At 39.4% G+C, this 20,405-nt stretch overlaps 1 protein-coding gene across 2 annotated transcripts in view; it reads right to left on the bottom strand.

Moving 5' to 3' along the window:
• BMPR2 (bone morphogenetic protein receptor type 2) overlaps window positions 1–20,405 on the bottom strand; it is a 203,329-nt gene that overhangs the window by 23,692 nt on the left and 159,232 nt on the right. For both annotated transcript variants that reach the window (XM_030916065.1, XM_030916066.1), the window contains exons 8-10: window positions 13,693–13,853; window positions 11,909–12,056; window positions 3,117–3,253 (exon numbers count right to left, since the gene is read on the bottom strand). In XM_030916065.1, coding sequence (XP_030771925.1) covers window positions 3,117–3,253; window positions 11,909–12,056; window positions 13,693–13,853 — 446 coding nt within the window. The remainder of the gene's footprint in view (window positions 1–3,116; window positions 3,254–11,908; window positions 12,057–13,692; window positions 13,854–20,405) is intronic.

Raw genomic sequence — 20,405 nt, 5'->3', positions numbered from 1 at the left:
CCAAATTTGAAAGTAACCTACTGACTAAGATAACCAATGAAGACAGTGCTCATTCTAAATCTGTATGGGAACTATAATGTGTCTTTAGCCTTTCTCTGACATGACGTCACCCCACTTAAGTCAGGATCCAAAATGGAAATACTATTCTAGTCCTACCAAGACAATCTAAAATTGAAATGTGAAAATATATAGTAAAATAATTTTAGTTGCTTATTTTTCACCTTTTGTCCTTTTATTATAGTCAAGAAAACTAATTTGTATAAAGTATAAAAATAACATCTTCAGAATGAATCACCCTTATTACATTCTGAAAACAAGAACAGACTGCTATGGAAAAGGCAAACAAGAGTTTCTGGAAATATAAATATGATTGTGGATGCTAAAACTTTAATGAATAGATAACTGATACAAGGGTAATAGTGAAAACTAAATGAGTCATTTGCAGATAAAGCTGAGTAAATCTTAACAAATGTAGTAAGGGAGGCCAGGTGTGTGGGGAGGGGAGGGGAGGGAAAAGGGGGAGGGGGAGGGGGAGGCAGAAAGGGAGATGGGGCGGAGAGGAGGGGGAGGGGGAGAGGGAAGGGAGGAAGAAAAACATAGAGGGAGAAAAAATGGAAAATACAAGAAAAAAAAATGATTCCTAGAATGCCATGTGGTACAATATTTGTCTAGTGGGAATTTCAGAAGGAAGAATTGAAAGGTACAAAATAATTTAAAAAATAATACCAGGCCAGGCATGATGGCTCATGTTTACAATCTCAGTACTTTGACAAGCTGAGGTAGGAGGATTGCTTGAATTCAGGAGTTTGAGACCAGCCTGGAAAACAAGGTGAGACCCTGTCTCTACCAAAAATTTAAAAAGCCAGGCAAAGTGGTATGCACCTGAAGTCTCAGCTATTCAGGAGGCTAAAGAAGGAGAATAGCTTAAGCCGAGGAGTTCATAGCTGCAGTAAGCCATGATCACACCACTGTACTCCAGCCAGAATGACAGAGCGAGACCCTGTCTCAAAAAAAAAAAAAAAAAAAGGAAAGAAAGGAAAATTCCTCTGACTTTAAGAAACTTTTGAATTTTCAAACTGAAAACCTATCCAGTGCCAAGCAAAATGTGTGTAAAGATCCATGCCCACAAACATCAAGGCGAAATTACATAATTCTAGTGATAAAGTCTTAAAAGCTTATAGAGAAAAAAAAATTAAGAGGATAAAACAAAAATATAACAAAACAAAAAGCAGTGAAATGATTCAGGCTGGCATTGAAATTCTCATTAGACTGGAGACTAGGGCCTAGAGCACATGGAGAATGTAGGCTACAGAATGATGTAGTAATTTCAAAGTTGTGAAGAAAATTATGATATTGAAACTATTATCCAGCCAAATTATTACTCGAGTGTGAGGGCAAGATAAAAACATTTTTAAATATGCAAGGATTCATGATGTTTACCACCATACACATACTAGTACACATTACTTAAGGAGGAACTTCATTAAAAAAAAATTGTTTACAAGAAAGAGAATGATGTGAGATTTTTAATGCTGCTTCTGAGTATAGCCTAAAAACAAGACAAAGAAAGATGACAAGAAACCAAAAAGAAATCATTTGATGATGACTTTTTTTTTTGAGATGGGGTCTCACTCTGTCACCCAGGCTGGAGTGCAGTGGCACGATCTCAGCTTACTGCAACCTCTGCATCCCAGGTTCAAGCAATTCTCCTGCCTCAGCCTCCTGAGCAGCTGGGACTTGATGACATTTTTTTTTAAAGAGACAGGGTCTTACTCAGGCTGGAGGGCAGTGGCGTGATCATAGCTCACTGCAGCCTCAAACCCCTGGGCTCAAGTGATGGATGATAACTTGAAACATTCTCCCCAAAGCATAGGGGAGATTTTAGTAACTAATGTAGAATTTTTATTTCCTATAAATCCAAGCACAATCCTTTCTTGTGTAGTGAATGCTTACATAATCATAATACTACAAATTTCTCATGTTATTTTATTTAAATATTAGATGAATTTACAGACAAAATATAAATCGTTTAATAATAGAATATTACAAACTGGGAGAAAGTAAACGAGAGATAACTTAAGAATAGAGTATTTGAAGTTATAATGGTAACTTTTAGAAGAAAAAAGAAAACCCAAAAGATTGCTAAAGGGAGTTACTTATGGAGCGTGATAGTAGGGAAAGGTAGGTTTTTCCTTTTTAATACAATAATTATCATATATCATCCAATAGAATGATTATATGATTTTATCAAAAGAATACTGACCAAATGGAGAGAAATAGATACATCTAGAGGTACTGACATTAAAAAAAGTGTTTAAGTAAAAAAAAAAAACTTCAGAAATGATAGTGGATAATTAGATTATCCTATTTATACTAAAAGATTATGAGTGTGTATTTGTTAATTTGTAAGATGTTTTCAGTGTTGTAACAACAACTTACTCAAATGGCAGGGGATTCTGAAGATATTTCATTGTCGTGAAGTACATAGCCTCCAACTAGCTGGGACTACAGGCACATGCCACCACGCCTGGCTAATTTTTTGTATTTTAGTAGTGACGGGGTTTCACTGTGTTGCCCAGGCTGGTCCCGAACTCCTGAGCTCAGGCAACCTGGCCGCCTTAGCCTCCCAAAGTGCTGGGATTACAGGTGTGAGCCACCGCACCCAGCCGAATTATATTTTTAATAAGCATAATTCATAGGTTGCACCTTGGTTTTTTTCAGGTCTAGCCTAAATTTTCATTAGCCATTGATTATGTAAGCCTGCACTACTTAACAGTTTTGGTACTATTCTCAAGAGAGTAAGATAGAATTTTAATAATGTTTAAAATATTAACATGTTAATTAATTTAGCTGCTACCTAATCTGGCAAACGACACACTAGTTATTCTCTCTAGATAGTACTTTATGCTTGGAAAAAAACAAAATGGAACTAAAAACTGACTTTTTTTCATATTGAAAAATTTGAAAACATATAACATCATAAAAATCAAGTTGGATTTCTGGCATTAGGCAACTCCAAAAACTATTAACATTATTAACATTCTATTTCTGCTTCAAAGAACATTAAAACATATTTAGTCATAAGTCCTCTCTTTAATAACTTAGTTTTTTCTTACCAGACTATTTTCTTTCCAGGCTTCTGGGAACTTGGGTCTCTGTTTTTCCCTAGACACAAGAACCTGCATATCCTCGAAAGTGGGATGGTTTCCAACCTCTGTCTGAAAAGCCATCTGGTACTCTGGTATGGATTCCCCTGTGGATTTGTAGAAAAGAATGACAGAATAAAATTTCCAATTATCATAAATGATAGAATAACAGGGGTATTTCTGATACCAAGTAAGCAAAAAAATTGTGTCACAATCTTTTTATTTTTCCAGCCCCTTCAGGCACATTTGGAAATCCTAAAGAGATGTTGTTGTAGGTTTAATGATTTTTTTTTTTTAGATGGAGTCTCACTCTGTTGCCCAGGATGGAGTGCAGTGGCATGATCTCGGCTCACTGCAACCTCTGCCTCCTGAGTTCAACTGATTCTCTTGCCTTAGCCTCCCGAGTAGCTGGGATTACAGGTGCACACCACCATGCCTGGATAATTTCCATATTTTAGTAGAGATAGGGTTTCACCATGTTGGCCAGGCTGGTCTTGAACTCCTGACCTCAGGTGATCCAGCCTCCTAAAGTGCTGGGATTACAGGTGTGAGCCTCCACGCCCAGTCTAATGCATTATTAATAAATGCTTTGCTTAGAATAGTCTCAAATATTTGTTGATAAATCAAATGGTAGTTTCAATGATGGATAGGTATTTTTAAATGGTTTCTGGTATTACTAAATTCAGGGAAAAAAGACTATTATGTTTATAGGGCATACTTAATACTTGAAAACATGCCTGAACACTGATCCCATGGAGGCGGGTAAAGATGAGGAAAAAGTCCAGGACCCAGTACAACAAATATGCCTACAGAACCAAATATAAGTGGGTGGGTTGAACAGTCACTATGTCTCATTACATCATTGGTTCTATTGTAGTCCAGCCAGACTGTATCAGATGTTACAAAAATATTTATGATAATGGTCATTTGAAAGAAAAGTCAATATACTTAAAAAAAATTTTTTTTTAAATAAACAGTCTCACTTTGTTGCCCAGGATGGAGTACAGTAGCCTGATCATAGCTCACTGTAACTTGAACTACTGCACTCAAGTGGCCTCCCTAGTAGCTAAGACTACAGGAGTGTGCCACCATGCCCAGCAAATTTTTAAAAATATTTTTTAGAGATAAGGTATTGCCGTGTTGGCCAGGCTGGTCTCATACTTCTGCCCTCAAATGATTTTCCCACCTCAGCCTCCCAATGTGCTGAGATTACAGGTGTGAGCCACTGTGCCCAGCCCTAAAAATTCCTTTTAACTAACAGGTAGTATTTAGATCATGGACTTAAATATTATTAACTATTTTATCACTATTTAATAACCCTGTTCATTGCCAATAAACACAATCAATTGTGATGTTAGGCTTTTGATTTTTACAAAATATAAGAAAATTAAGTTTATGTATATAATATATTGAACCACACAGAGGATCCCTGGGACCAACACTGAGAAAACCAATGATCTAGTAGAAATCATGGAAAAGAACACAGAATGAGAGACTGTTCCTGTCTCTTTACCCATCCTCCCACCCTATTAAAATGACAAGATAAATTAGAAGGAAGAACATCAAGACAGAGGAGGATAAGGCATTTAGGTTCTAATCTTGGCTTCATCTTGACCTTGGAAAAGTCATTTAACTATTCTGTTTTAGACTTCCTGTAAGCAAAATGGCAATGTCTGCTGCCTTCCTTCTATCACTCACATGGAGATAACACAAAGTTATAATGACCCAGATGGAAACCACATTACAAATAAGTTTATGTTTCATTTAAGTTTTATGTTTCTATCTGAATACTCAAAACAACCCATAAATACTTGCCCTCCACCAGTATTAAAAAAGATTTACAAAGATTAATTCTATTATCTATGTAGCATTGCCCAAGTTTATTGTAATACTGCCTATGTATAAATACAAGTGATTTTCACATACTGTAAATATTTAAGCAGATACTTAGCGTTGATCAATAACATCAACATTGAACTTGAGAGATAAAATTAAAGGATTTAATAATCATGCCAGTTAGTATATCACTTTCTTCCTTGAAACCCCATGTGATAAAACCTTATCCTATACCATCTGTGAACTGCAAGATATTTACTAATGTATCTGATCTGTCTCTGAGACACACACACAACACAAACACATACCTTCCAAGTGTTTTTTTTTTTTTCAAATGCTGGTTTAGTAGAATAACTAAAAGTTCACAATTTTACCCTTTTTATTTTTTTTATTTTTTTTATTTTTTGAGATGGAGTCTCGCTCTGTCGCCCGGACTGGAGTGCAGTGGCCAGATCTCAGCTCACTGCAAGCTCCGCCTCCCAGGTTTGTGCCATTCTCCTGCCTCAGCCTCCCGAGTAGCTGGGACTACAGGCGCCCGCCACCTCACCCAGCTAGTTTTTTGTATTTTTTAAATGGAGATGGGGTTTCACCCTGTTAGCCAGGATGGTCTCGATCTCCTGACCTTGTGATCCACCCGTCTCGGCCTCCCAAAGTACTGGGATTACAGGCTTGAGCCACCGCACCCGGCCAATTTTACTCTTTTAAAAAATTAGGTCCAAATTAAAATTTTAAAACTTGCTAAAGGAAATTGAAGCACAATCTTTTATGAATGCAATAGTTAATAATTACCAAATAAATGTCCACTAAATCTTCACAGTTCAAAATCTAATTGTTCAATAGAAACTTGTGTAGCGCTAACTTAGGGTTAGGTATTAGAGATACAAAGGTGAATGTTAATGACAAAAATCATCATCATGAAAGATATTAACCTTACTGGATTTCCTTAAAACCTTACTGGATTTCCTTACTATCTCTGGATTGCTTAAGGAAAGTTTATAATCTCATTTTCTTTAGAACTGCCCAAAATATCTTATAGTAATATCTAGCACTATCAGATACCATTCCCTGCTTCTCATCCCATTTGCCACCTGTTAACTATGTCTCTATCAGTTAGAGACCTTTTTTTAGCTCCCTTCTCAAATTACACTTATTCTTTCTTCCTTTTTCTTTTTTTCCTTTTCTTTTTTTTTTTTTTTTTTTTTGAGACGGAGTCTCCCTCTGTCTCCCGGGCTGGAGTGCAGTGGCCGGATCTCAGCTCACTGCAAGCTTGCCTCCCGGGTTTATGCCATTCTCCTGCCTCAGCCTCCTGAGTAGCTGGGACTACAGGCACCCGCCACCTCGCCCGGCTAGTTTTTTGTATTGTTTAGTAGAGACGGGGTTTCACCGTGTTAGCCAGGATGGTCTCGATCTCCTGACCTTGTGATCCACCCGTCTCGGCCTCCCAAAGTGCTGGGATTACAGACTTGAGCCACCGCGCCCGGCCTCTTTCTTCCTTTTTCTATCTCTCCCTTTTTTCTTCCTTCTCTCTCTTCCCTTTAAACTTTGTAGCATTTCACTCTTCCTCTGTAATACCGATAATTCATTTATTTTACTAACATTTTACAGAGAAGTAACCTTCATTACATAGTGTTTCCATTTAATAATACAGCACACACTGCATTTTGAGGTATATCATAAAAGTTTAAAAAATGTTTTATAAGAATTTTATAACTATTATACACTATTCTCTAGGTTTATTAATATATTTATATGATCCTTTTTTTTCTACTTCCACCTCATTTAATTGTTAAAATTTTCAAGAGTGCCCTGTATCCCTTGACCGTGCTTTTAAAATACTTTCCCCTCCTATATATACACTCTGTAACATGATTTCTGTCTTCTATATTCCACAGAAACTCTTCTAAGAATACCAATGACCTACTCCTATTCAAATTCAAAAATCATTCCTCAGTTCTGTTTCCTCTTGACCTTTCAATTACATCTATTGCCATCAATCTTGGGCGGTTTATTTTTATTTTTTAATCAGCTTCCTCACACTGAAATCTTAGTTCTTAAAATTTTCTAATACTGACTTACAAGGCATTAGGATTTTTCAGTTTTCTCACTATCTATCTGATCATTTGTCTTCTTAATTAACCTACTTCATGGGGGTAGTACCCTAATATTCAGTCATTATTCACCTATTTTTCTTTCTTTTTATGTGTCCAGTTAAAGGAGTGCATCGACTCATAAATTCTCAGTTACCATCTCTATGTAGACAACTTCCAAATAACCATTTTAATTTTAAATTTCCATCTTATTATTATTATTATTATTATTATTTTTTTTTTTTTGAGGCGGAGTCTCGCTCTGTCGCCCGGACTGGAGTGCAGTGGCCAGATCTCAGCTCACTGCAAGCTCCGCCTCCCGGGTTTACGCCATTCTCCTGCCTCAGCCTCCCGAGTAGCTGGGACTACAGGCGCCCGCCACCTCGCCCGGCTAGTTTTTGTATTTTTAGTAGAGACGGGGTTACACCGTGTTAGCCAAGATGGTCTCGATCTCCTGACCTCGTGATCTGCCCGTCTCGGCCTCCCAAAGTGCTGGGATTACAGGCTTGAGCCACTGCGCCCGGCCCATCTTATTATTTTTAATTGTCTTTAAAAATTTATTTAGTTATGTCAATATTCCATCAAAAAGTATCCATGATTAACTCATCTTTCTAATGTATATCAATATTTCTAAGTTTCTGGTTGTCACCCTCACCCTCACTTTTTTTTTTGAGACAGAGTCTCGCTTTGTCACCCAGGCTGGAGTGCAGTGGCGTCATCTCTGCTCACTGCAACCTCTGTCTCCCCGGTTCAAGCAATTCTCTTGCCTCAGCCTCCCGAGTAGCTGGGATTACAGGCGCTCACAACCAAGCCTGGCTAATTTTTTTGTATTTTTAGTATAGATGGGGTTTCACCATGTTGGTCAGGCTGGTCTCGAACTCCTGACCTCAGGTGATCCACCTGCCTCGGCCTCCTAAAGTGCTAGGATTACAGGCCTGAACCACCGTGCCCAGCCAACCTCTGACTATTTCTCAATTCCTTTGAATCTCATTCTTTTTTATTTTTTGACATGGAGTCTTGCTCTGTCACCCAGGCTGGAGTGCAGTGGTGCGATCTCGGCTCACTGCAACCTCTGCCTCCCAGGTTCAAGTGATTCTCCTGCCTCAGACTCCCAACTAGCTGGGATTACAGGTGCGCACCACTGCACCTGGCTAATTTTTCTGTTTTTAGTAGAGCAGGGTTCCACCATGTTGGCCAGGCTGGTCTCGAACTCCTGACCTCATGATCCACGTCCCCTCAGTCTCCCAAAGTGCTGGGTTTATAGGCATGAGCCACCGCACCTGGCCTGAATCCCATTCTTTTAATTGATAACCACAAGTACAGATTTCTTCTCTGCATTTTCTCCCAGATTTGCCTCTCCCCATTTCCATATCCAAGATTACAGGGTATTTTAAAGCAACCCTCTTCTTATTCCTTTTTTTTTCTTTTATTGTGGTAGAATATACATAATATAAAACTGACCATTTTAACCATTTTTAAGTGCACCATTCTGTGGTATTAAGTACATTCACACTATTGTACAACCATTACCACTATCCATTTCTAGAACTGTTTCATCTTCCCAAACTGAAACTCTGTACCCATTAAACAATAATTCTCAATTTCTTTTTCCTTTTTAAGCCCCTTCTAGTTCTATTTCTATTTTAATTAATCCTACATATTTGTTAAAATAATCTTCTGAAAACAAGATTTAATTGCCTTTCACTCTTCAAACATTTGATATCATTCTTTATTATTTATCAGATCAAAAGCAATAGTCGGCCGGGCGCGGTGGCTCACGCCTGTAATCCCAGCACTTTGGGAGGCCGAGGCGGGCGGATCAGGAGGTCAGGAGATGGAGACCATCCTGGCTAACACGGTGAAACCCCATCCCTACTGAAAAAAAAATACAAAAAATTAGCCGGGCGTGGTGGCGGGCGCCTGTAGTCCCAGCTACTGGGGAGGCTGAGGCAGGAGAATGGCGTGAACCCGGGGGGCGGAGCTTGTAGTGAGCCGAGATGGCGCCACTACACTCCAGCCTGGGCGACATAGCGAGACTCCATCTCAAAAAAAAAAAAAAAAATTAAAAGCAATAGTCATTCTTTGAACACAGTTTTTCAAAAAATATTGCTTGTAGCAGTATACTAATCTGATAAAAAAATCATTTCAGTCAGACATGCTTCTGAAACAAAAATCCTACATGAGACTATTAACAAAGAAATTACCAAACTGTGGTCAAAGTTCTAATAATACAATACTTGTGGGTATGGGTGTGGTGGCTCATGCCTGTAATCTCAGCATTTTGGGAGGCCGAGGCAGGAGGATCACTTGAGCCCAGGAGTTCGAGGCCAGCCTGGGCAATACAGCAAAACTCTGTCTCGACAAAAAATGAAATATTAGCCGGGCGTGGTGGCATGCACCTGTAGTCCTAGCTACTCAGGAGGCTGAGCAGGAGGACTGCTTGAACCCAAGAATTCAGGGCTGCATTGAGCTATGATTGCACCACTGCACTCCAGTCTGAGCAAGAGTGAGACCCTGTCTGTAAAAAACAAAACAAAAAAAGTACTTGGTATTTTTTTTTTTGAGACCAAGTTTCGCTCTTGTTGCCCAGGCTGGAGCGCAATGGTGCAATCTCAGCATTGCAACCTCTGCCTCCCAGGTTCAAGTAAGTCTCCTGCCTCAGCCTCCCAACTGGTGGGATTACAGGCATGCGCCACCACACCCAGCTAATTTTGTATTTTTACTAGAGACAGGGTTTCACCATGTTGGTCAGGCTGGTCTCGAACTCCCAACCTCAGATGATCCACCCGCCTTGGCCTCCTAAAGTGCTGGGATTACAGGTGTGAGCCACCACACCCGGCCAAAAAAAGTACTTGCTGATACTACTGCAATTACTGCTATTTTTAGAAAAATGCCTCAATTGAATCTCTGTACTTTTAATTAACTAGAAAATATACTTCTAGATAACTGATTGACCTGTACTTAATCTAAATATCACTGATTTATTTCATTATATTTTTGAATTACAAACTAATGTTTGGCCTGGTGCAGTGGCTCACTCTTGTAACCCCAGCACTTTTGGAGGCTGAAGTGGGCAGATCACTTGAGCCCAGGAGTTTGAGACTAGCCTGAGCAACACGGTGAAACCTTGTCTCTACAAAAAAAATATAAAAATGAACCAGGCTTGGTGGTGCATGCCTGTAGTCCCAGCTACTAAGAGGCTGAGGTGGGAGGATCACTTGAGCCTGGGGAGGTCAAGACTGCAGGGGGCTGTGATCACACCACTGCATTCCAGCCTAGCTGACAGAGTGAGGCTCTGGCACTTAAAAAAATTATATATATATACACACACACACACACTTGATACATATATATGTGTGCGTGTGTATATATATATACACACACACATACTTGATATATATAAACTAATGTGTAGTGCGGTCTTTAAAGCCAAACAATTCAACTCCACTATTAATCTTTATAAATTAAATAGCTCCATTTTATAAATTTGTCCAATGCTAGTTCCTTTTTCTATGCTTTCAAAGGTGTTATTCCTAAAAGGTAGTGGCCACACAGATCAAATCATCTGTATAGCACCTAGACGAATGCAATGCCAGATTTATAAAGTTTTTAGATGATACTATAATGATGTAATCCCTAAGAAGGGGAGCAAAACTATTAAATTCATTTGGCTATTTCAAGTAAGTCTCAAACATTCACTTGAATGAGTATTCTTTCTCTTTTTTTGAGACAGAGTCTTGCTCTGTTACCCAGGCTGGAGCGCCATGGTGTGATCTTGGCTCATTGCAACCTCCGCCTACTGGGTTCAAGCAATTCTTCTGCCCCAGCCTCCCAAGTAGTTGGGACTACAGGTGCTCACCACCGCACCTGGCTAATTTTTGTATTATTAGTAGAGACGGGGTCTCACCATATTGGCCAGGCTGTTCTCGAACTCCTGACCTCATGATCTGCCCGCCTCAGCCTCCCAAAGTGCTAGGATTACAGGTGTGAGCCACCGTGCCCGGTCTTTTTTTTTTTTTAAGACAGTTTTGTTCTTGTTGCCCAGGCTGGAGTACAATGGCGAGATCTTGGCTCACTGCAACCTCTGCCTCCCAGGTTCAAGTGATTCTCCTATGTCAGCCTCTCGAATAGCTAGGATTACAGGTGCATGCCAGCACGCCTGGCTAATTTTTGTATTTTTAGTAGAGATGGGGTTTCATCATATTGTTCAGGTTGGTCTCGAACTCCTGACCTCAGGTGATCCGTAAGCCTTGGCCTCACAAAGTGCTGGGATTACAGGCATGAGCCGCCGCACCTGGTCAATGAATATTCTTTCATTGAAAGGAAAGAAGAAGAGGAAAGAGGAGGAAGAGAAGGAGATAAGGTGAGAGGAGAAGAGGAAAGAAGGAAGAAAGAAGGAAAGAAGGAAGGAGGGAGAAAGGGAGCATGAAAGTAAAGAAAAGGAAAAAGTGTTTACAAACAGTTCATTGCTTCTAATTCCTTATGGGGTCAACTCAGTAAACATCCTAAGTATAGCTTGTCTCAAACACTCAGATGGTGCATAAGGAAAATGTTGACTGCTAAAGCAATCAGAGACCAAACAAAACACAGTTAGATAAGCTATTATTGGCAATTAATTAAATTGCACTCAGAAGAAAACCTAGAGTATGCTAAAAAAAGAAATTCCTAATTTGCATCCTTCTGCTAATAATGTTTCTAAACACTAGATGGCAATGAACTAAAGGTTTAAATGAAAGTAAAAAGATTCTTTCATAAAAGTTGAGTTATGTACTATTGGTAGAGAAAGAAGATATAACTGCTTCACTTCAAAACATACCAACTTTTGACAGTAGTTTTTACCTGGGAAGAGGTCTGTACATCTCATAAATATCTCCCAATAGATTAATCCAAGAGCATACATGTCTACTTGTTTCAAAGCTGATTCACAGTCCCTCAAGTTCACAGCTCCTTCTAGCACTTCTGGTGCCATGTATCTGATAGTGCCAACCTGATAAATTAGAGTGATATTTTTTAGAGAGAGAATGTAGCATATTCTGAAGAACAGACATTAGACCAGAAGTTGTATGTACATCTTAGTCATGTCAATGTTATTTGACCCTAACCATGTCATTAAACCTTTCTATAACTTATTTTTTACCTATAAAATGCCCTTCCTGAATAATTAAACTGTGGTAAACCCATTTTAGTGAATACTATTAATCAATCAAAAAGAATGAGCTAGACTTTCCTATGCATATCAACATAAATAATCTGTAAGACACAGTGAAAAAATTGCAAAACAATATGTATACAATTTAATATATATTTTTTTAACTTAATATTTTTTAAAATTCACAAAAATACAGCTGGGTGGCCGGGTGCGGTGGCTCATGCCTGTAATCTTAGCACTTTGGGAGGCCAAGGCGGGCGGATCACGAGGTCAGGAGATAGAGACCATCCTGGCTAACATGGTGAAACCCCGTCTCTGCTAAAAAAAATATAAAAAATTAGCCAGGCGTGGTGGCGGGCACCTGTAGTCCCAGCTACTGGGGAGGCTGAGGCAGGAGAATGGTGTGAACCCGGGAGGCGGAGCTTGCAGTGAGCCATGATCGCGCCACTGCACTCTAGCCTGAGAGACAGAGAGAGACTCTGTCTCAAAAAAAAAAAAAAAAATACAGCTGGGTGTGGTGGCTCACACCCATAATTGCAGCACTTTGGGAGGCCGAGGAGGGTGGATCACCTGAGGTCAGGAGTTCAAGACTACCCTGACTAACATGGAGAAACCCCATAGCCACTAAAATACAAAAATTAGCCGGGCATGGTGGTACATGCCTATAATCCCAGCTACTCAGGAGGCTGAGGCAGGAGAATTGCTTCAACCTGGGAGGCAGAGGTTGCGGTGGGCTGAGATGGCACCACTGCATTCCAGCCTGGGCAACAAAAGTGAAACTCCATCTTAAAATAAATAAATAAATAAAATCACAAAAATACATGTATGTTGTGTACAGACAAGTATATATGAATGCAGAGAACAAAGTTGGGAAGGATATGTTCCACATTGTAATGGTGATTACAGAAGGTGGACTGTTAGTTATCTTAAATTTGGTAACTTTACCCTTGCCTCAAAAATCAGTTCCTACAAATTTGTTCCTAACGCTTGTAAAAATGACTTGGAATGGCAGTGAGTTCCAAAATAAACTAATGAACTTTACAAAGGCCTTTATGAGATGTATTTAATATTTCCTAATTTTGTAATTCCTAGTATTCTATAACTGGCAGTATATGAGGATAATTGTCCTGAGTCTCACTCTGTCACCCAGGATGGAGTGCAGTGGCACAATCTCGGCTCACTGCAACCTCCGCCTCCTAGGTTCAAGCAATCCTCTTGCCTCAGCCTCCCGAGTAGCTGGGATTACAGGTGCGTGCCACTGCATCTGGTTAATTTTTGTATTTTTAGTAGAGACAGGGTTTCACCATGTTGGCCAGGCTGGTCTCGAACTCCTGACCTCAGGTGATCCACCCACTTGGGCCTACCAAGTGCTGGGATTACAGGCGTTAGCCACCACGCCCAGCCAGTAGATGTTTGAATTAAATTCATTATCATTTCAAAGCACATCAGTGTGATACCTTTTGTATGCACTCACCTCGCTTATGGCTGCGTTATCTTCCTCCCCTGGGCGCACCAGTCTATTTCCAGTCAGTCTCATGGACAATCCAAAGTCACTAATAACACAGGTTCCATCATTTTTCACTAGGACATTTCTGCTGTTTAAATCTCGATGGGAAATTGCAGGTTTATAATGATCTGTTTGGATAATTTCAAATATTTATCAATGAGTAAAAGGGACTACTGAACATGAAATGAACATACATAAATATAGAAGTAGTGTTATTTTACTGTCCATTAATTTTCTAATAACAAAAAAAAGACAAATCAAAATTTCAACTCACATTCATCACTATTTTCTAATATATTTTATAATATAACTCCTGTTGCATGTATAGTTAATTACACATTTAAACTAACAAACATGCTGCCGCTTCAGATTCTAACACGCACTTGTTTTTTTTTTTTTCTTCATTTATGGTATAGGGCTGTAAAAGGAGGCAATATAGAAAGGAATATTTGGTATAAACACCAAAAAAAAAAAAAAAAAAGAAGAAGTCTGCTTGTCTAAAATAAGTATCAGTGAAAAACTAATGGAGCTCCAAAATTTTAATGTAAATCTTCAACTGCTCTCCTATGGCTTAACAGATCAAATCTGTGACAGCACATTCCAATTCTGCCCTGAGGTTTAGCCATATCTCTAAGCCCACCTCAGCTTTTTTCAAATCTAACCAGAAATAGTTTTACAATGGTTTGGAGAAACAAGTGAAGGAAGTGGTATCTCTCACCAAGATATGAAAACTTGTTTTTCTGATTTTATAGAAGCAAAGTAGTGTTATGCTCCTTCTATTGCTTTTTTATCCTTATCATAGGACTACAGATTCCATGAAGGCGGAAAGAGAACATCTTTTACCTGACTTAAAAAGGTTTGGCACAGAGTATACCCACAGTAAATGCTTGCTAACTGAAAGAATGAATCTAACCTAAGCCTCTCACCAAATATAATTACATTATATTTTTCTTTTATGTAAGGAAATCTTATATAAACCTTATATTAAATAAAACCATAGCTCTGGAACTGAAAAAAATTCTATAGCACAATTTCTGAAATTTAAAATATCTGCCTAGGTATAGAGAAAAACAGAGCAATAAGAACAAAGTCAATACATTTACTGAGGATTTGTATTTTGGCACAAATAGACTCAGTATTGAGATGTATTACTCTCATTAATGAGCATTCAAATGCAATTTCACCAATAATGCAACTATAAATAATAATAATCCTTGATATAAAAAAAATAAGCAACAGTACAATTTGAAGAAAAAATAGGAATTACCAAGTTTCTTCACCTCAGAGTTGATTTCTTTCTCATTTCCTCCCTTACTCACTTCCTATTCTCCAGTCTTCCAAAGCTTGTATTACCTTGGCTCCTACTCAGTTCCTGCAAGAGCTGCATTTCTTACTCTGGATAAAGCCACAACATAAGTATATGTCGTACAATCTTGAACTAATATTTATATAGGAAAACTCATGGAAACACTGGAATATATTCATATAATAATACCAAATTAATGGGTAGAACTATAGACTGCCCTTTTGAGACAAGTTTTCCCTTTCAAACTCCCCTCTGTACTCATTTTAATTTTCTTTATTTGGGTGTGGAAGGAGGGTGGAACATACAAAAATTCTGCCCTGGGCAGAATACTGCAGTAGGCAAATATCTCAAAGGAAAGCACAACAAGATATTAGTTATATATATTTTTAAAACCCAAACAAAAATAGTCAATCTATGGATATTTATACATACATATTGCCAATGCTATCCACCTGCCCTCCCAATGACATGAAAGACTATATACAAACTACTTAACAGTAATTTTCTGGTGAAGTCTGAGTTGTCTGTATCTATTTTTTGGTCTGCTATTTCATTGGTAATAAGCATGCGTTGCTATTATAATATGGAAAAAATTCATAGGGAGATCTTATTACAAATAAATAAATAGATTCAATTCTTCCTTATTCTGAAGCAACAAACAGCTGAATAAGTAATAACAGTGTAATTCCTTACTACCAAATTTCTACCCTAATTAACAAAGTTATATCTGAAGATGCTGGGAAGGACAGAATTCAGTGAAAGAGCACTTCAAGTAAAAATAGTATAGTATAGGCATATAGATGATCTTTCACTTACAGATGGTTTAATTTATGATTTCTCAACTTTACATCGGTGTGAAAGCAGTAAACAATCAGTAGAAACCATACTTCATTCCTTTTTTTCACTTTCAGAACAGTATTCAATAAATCACATAAGATATTCAATCTATTATAAAGTAGACTTTGTACTGGATGATTTGGCCAACTGTAGGCTAATTAAGTGTTCTGAGTATATTTAAGATAGTTTAAGCTAAGTTATGATGTTCAGTAGGTTAAACGTATTAAATTCATTTTCAATTTACAATATTTCTAACTCATCTTTTTTTTTCTTTCTTTCTTTTTTTAAAACAGGGTTTCACTCTGTTGCTCAGGCTGGAGTACAGTGGCAAGATCTTGGCTCACTGCAGCCTTGACCTCCTGGGCTCAGGCAATCCTCCTACCTCAGCCTCCTAAATAGCTGGGACTACAGGTGCATGCCACCACAGCCAGCTAATTTTTTTATTTTTGTAGAGACGGGGTCTCACTATGTTGCCAAGGCTAGTCTCAAACTTCTGAGCTCAGGAGTTTGATTCTCCTGCCTCGGCCTCCTAAAGTGCTTGGGATTACAGAGATGAACTACCATGCCCAGCCAATTTATAATCAGTTCATTGGGATGTAATCCCATTGTAAGTCAAGAAACATCTGTACTTGGGAATTTAATTAATTAATTAATTAATTAATTTATTAATTTATTTATGAGATGGAGTCTCGCTCCATCACCCAGGCTGGAGTGCAGTGGCAGCAATCTCAGCTCACTGCAACCTCTGCCTTCCGGATTCAAGCGATTCTCCTGCCTCAGCCTCCCGAGTAGCTGGAACTACAGGCACGTGCCACCATGCCCAGTTAATTTTTTGGTATTTTTAGTAGAGGCGGGGTTTGACCACGTTGGCCAGAATGGTCTCGATTTCTTGACCTCATGATCCACCCACCTCGGCCTCCCAAAGTGCTGGGATTACAGGCGTGAGCCTCGGCGCCTGGCCAGGGAATATCTTTTAAATAATCAGGTAAAAAACATAAGTTCTGGGCAGGCACCGTGGCTCACGCCTGTAATCCCAGCTCTTTTGGAGGCTGAGGCAGATGGATCACCTAGGGTCAGGAGTTTGAGACCACCCTGGCCAACATGGTGAAACCTTGTCTCTACTAAAAATACAAAAAATTAGCCCAGCATGATGGTGGGCGTCTGTAATCCCAGCTACTTGGGAGGCTGAGGCAGGAGAATCACTTGAACCCAGGAGGCGGAAGTTGCAGTGAGCTGAGATTATGCCATTACACTACAGCTTGGACAACAGAATGAGACTCTGTCTCAAAAAAAAAAAAATAATCAAAAAATCCCATAAATTCAAATAGCTACTATATTTACATGCAATAGCAGCATCTATGTACTCAGTTTTTAAAAAGGTGACTATTACCCTTATTTAGTGGTAACATTAGCTAATGTTTCAGAGTAACTGTTCTGTTTAAATAAAACTTATATCTGATGGCAATCATTCTTTTCAGCCTACATTTGACTTGAAACCTTGCTAAATTATGCAAGCCTTGAAAAGGGAGATTAGGATGGTATTTTAAGTTCTGTGCTAAGCCAACATTTTAAAGGCAGTATAATATTTAAGAGCTAAGTGGACACAGTCCAGTGGTTAATGTGCTAAAGCACTACAGTAAGTGCATCAAGTTGCTGACACAGGCAATACTTTGGACAATTCTGTATTTAGGAGAAGCAAGATGTCAAGATAAATGAACTGATAAATTATTCAGGATAAATTATTTATACATGAAGTATCAGCTAGAAAAGATGATCCACGCTAATATACAATGGAACAAAGATCTAAGAAACTGATATATTAAAGTTCTCTTCACTAAAGATGTCAGAGAGATTAAAAAAATAATGTCAAGGCTATAATACAAGAAAATGCAGCAAGGGATGAGGGTAGAAGAAAGCACAAAGACAGAATTATAGCAAAGTTAACTTAGGGGTGTCTATGAGGTGAGGTGTATATTGAAACAAACTGAGAAAGCAAATGTATTAAAGAGATGCTCCAGGCTGGGCGCGGTGGCTCACACCTGTAATCCCAGCACTTTGGGAGGCTAAGGCGGGCAGATCACCTGAGATCGGGAGTTCAAGATCAGCCTGACCAACATGGAGAAACCCCATCTCTACTAAAAATACAAAATTAGCTGGGCGTGGTGGCGCATGCCTGTAATCCCAGTTACTCGGGAGGCTGAGGCAGGAGAATTGCTTGAACCTGGGAGGCTAAGGTTGCAGTGAGCTGAGATAGTACCATTGCACTTCAGCCTGAGCAGCAAGAGCTAAACTCCATCTCAAAAAAAAAAGATGCTCTGAACAACTAGCAAAAATATGCATGAAAGGTGAGGAAGACCACAGTTATAACAAGGAATATAACTACATAGCTCTGAAACACGAGCAAAGACTAAACCCCACAATGTATTCTTCTCTTCCTACCTAGTAACAAAACCCAATATTATTTGAGGCAGCAATGCAAGCAGGAAACAACAACAACAACTATATTCCCAGCCTCTTTTGGAACTAAGTGTGGACTAGGTTCTGGGAAACAAAGAAGCATAGGAGTGGGACTTCTGGAGACAGAAAGGGACAATTCCTTTTACCTTCCCTTACTTTTCCCTGCTGACTGGCATGATGGACAATGAGGTGACTTTGAAACGAAAGCCAGCCAGGCACAGTGGCTCATGTCGGTAATCCCAGCACTTTGGGAGGCGGAGGTAGGCGGATCACCTGAGGTCAGGAGATCGAGATCATCTTGGCCAACATGGTGAAACCCCATCTCTACTAAAATTACAAAAATTAGCTGGGCGCATGCCTGTAATACTTGGGAGGATGAGGCAGGATAATTGCTTGAACCAGGGAGGCAGAGGATGCAGTGAGCTGAGATTGTGCCATTGCACTCTAGCCTGGGGAACAGAGCGAGACTTGTCTCAAAAAAACAAACAACAACAACAAAACTCATGTACCTAATAATATACACTACTATGTACGCACAAAAATTAAAAATTAAAAACAATTAATGATGCACTGTAGTTCACTTAAAATAAATACAAGGAAAATATAGCCTAGCTAAGAGATTCTTAACCTAAGGTCCATAAATGGGCTTTAAAAAGTCTGAAAATGCCCTAGAATCAAAAGAACATTTTTTTCTTTTATTTATTTACTTATTTTTCTTTTTTGAGATGGAGTTTCGCTCTTGTTGATTCTCCTGCCTCAGCCTCCTGAGCAGCTGGGATTACAGGCACCTGCCACCATGCCCAGCCAATTTTTTTTGTATTTTTAGTAGAGATGGGGTTTCACCATGTTGGCCAGACTGTTCTCCAACTCCTGACCTCAGGTGATCCACCCGCCTTGGCTTCCCAAAGTGTTGGGATTACAGGCGTGAGCCACTGTGCCTATCCTTATTTATTTTTCAGACATCATCTTGCTCTGTTGCCCAGGCTGGAGTGCAGTGGCAAGATATTGGCTCACTGTAACTTCCGCCTCCCAGGCTCAAACAATCTTCTCACCTTACCCTCCTGAGGTGCGCACTACTATGCCTGGCTAAATTTTTTATACTTTTTGTAGAGACAGGGTTTCACCACATTGGTCTTGAACTCTTGGGCTCTCTGCCCGTCTCAGCCTCCCAAAGTGTTGGGATTTCAGGTGTGAGCCATGTGGTACCTGGCCTCTTGTATTTTAAACTCAGGGGTACATGTGCAAGTTTGTTATCTGGATTTATAGTATGATGCTGAAGTTTGAGGTACAAATGATCCTGTTACTCAGGTAATGAGCATAGTACCCAACAGTTAGTTTTTTAGCCCTTGCCCTTCTCCCTCTCTCCCCACTCTAGTAGTCCCTAGTTTCTACTGCTGTCATCTTCATGTCCATGAGTACCTGATGTTTACGTCCCACTTATAAAGTGAGAAAATGTGGTATTTGGTTTTCTGTTCCTGCTTAGCATAACCTACTCCGGCTCCATCCATGTTGCTGCAAAGGACATGATTTCATTCTTTTTTATGGCTGTGTAGTATTTGATGGTGTATGTGTAACACATTTTCTTTTTCTTTTTGAGATGGAATTTCGCTCTTGTTGCCCAGGCTGGAGTACAATGGCACAATCTCAGCTCACCGCAACCTCCGCCTCCTGGGTTCAAGAGATTCTCCTGCCTCAGCCTCCCGAGTAGCTGAGATTACAGGCATGCACCACCACGCCCAGCTAATTCTGTATTTTTAGTAGAGATGGGGTTTCTCCATGTTGGCTTAGGCTGGTCTTGAACTCCTGACCTCAGGTGATCCGCCCACCTCAGCCTCCCAAAGTGCTGGGATTACAGGCGTAATCCACCGCGCCCGGCCATGTAACACATTTTGTATATCCAGTCCACTGCTGATGGGCAACTAGGTTGATTCCATATCTTTGCTATTGTGGATAGTGCTGTAAAAAACAGAAGACCTGTGTCTTTCTGGTAGAATTATTTGTTTCCTTTTGGATATATACCCAGTAATAGGATTGATGGGTCAAATGGTAGTTCTGTTTAAAGTTATTTGAGAAATCTCCA

The sequence above is a fragment of the Rhinopithecus roxellana genome, chromosome 14, assembly GCF_007565055.1.
Source record: "Rhinopithecus roxellana isolate Shanxi Qingling chromosome 14, ASM756505v1, whole genome shotgun sequence".
Taxonomy (NCBI): Eukaryota; Metazoa; Chordata; class Mammalia; order Primates; family Cercopithecidae; genus Rhinopithecus; species Rhinopithecus roxellana.
This window is presented reverse-complemented; position numbering and strand designations above follow the sequence as displayed.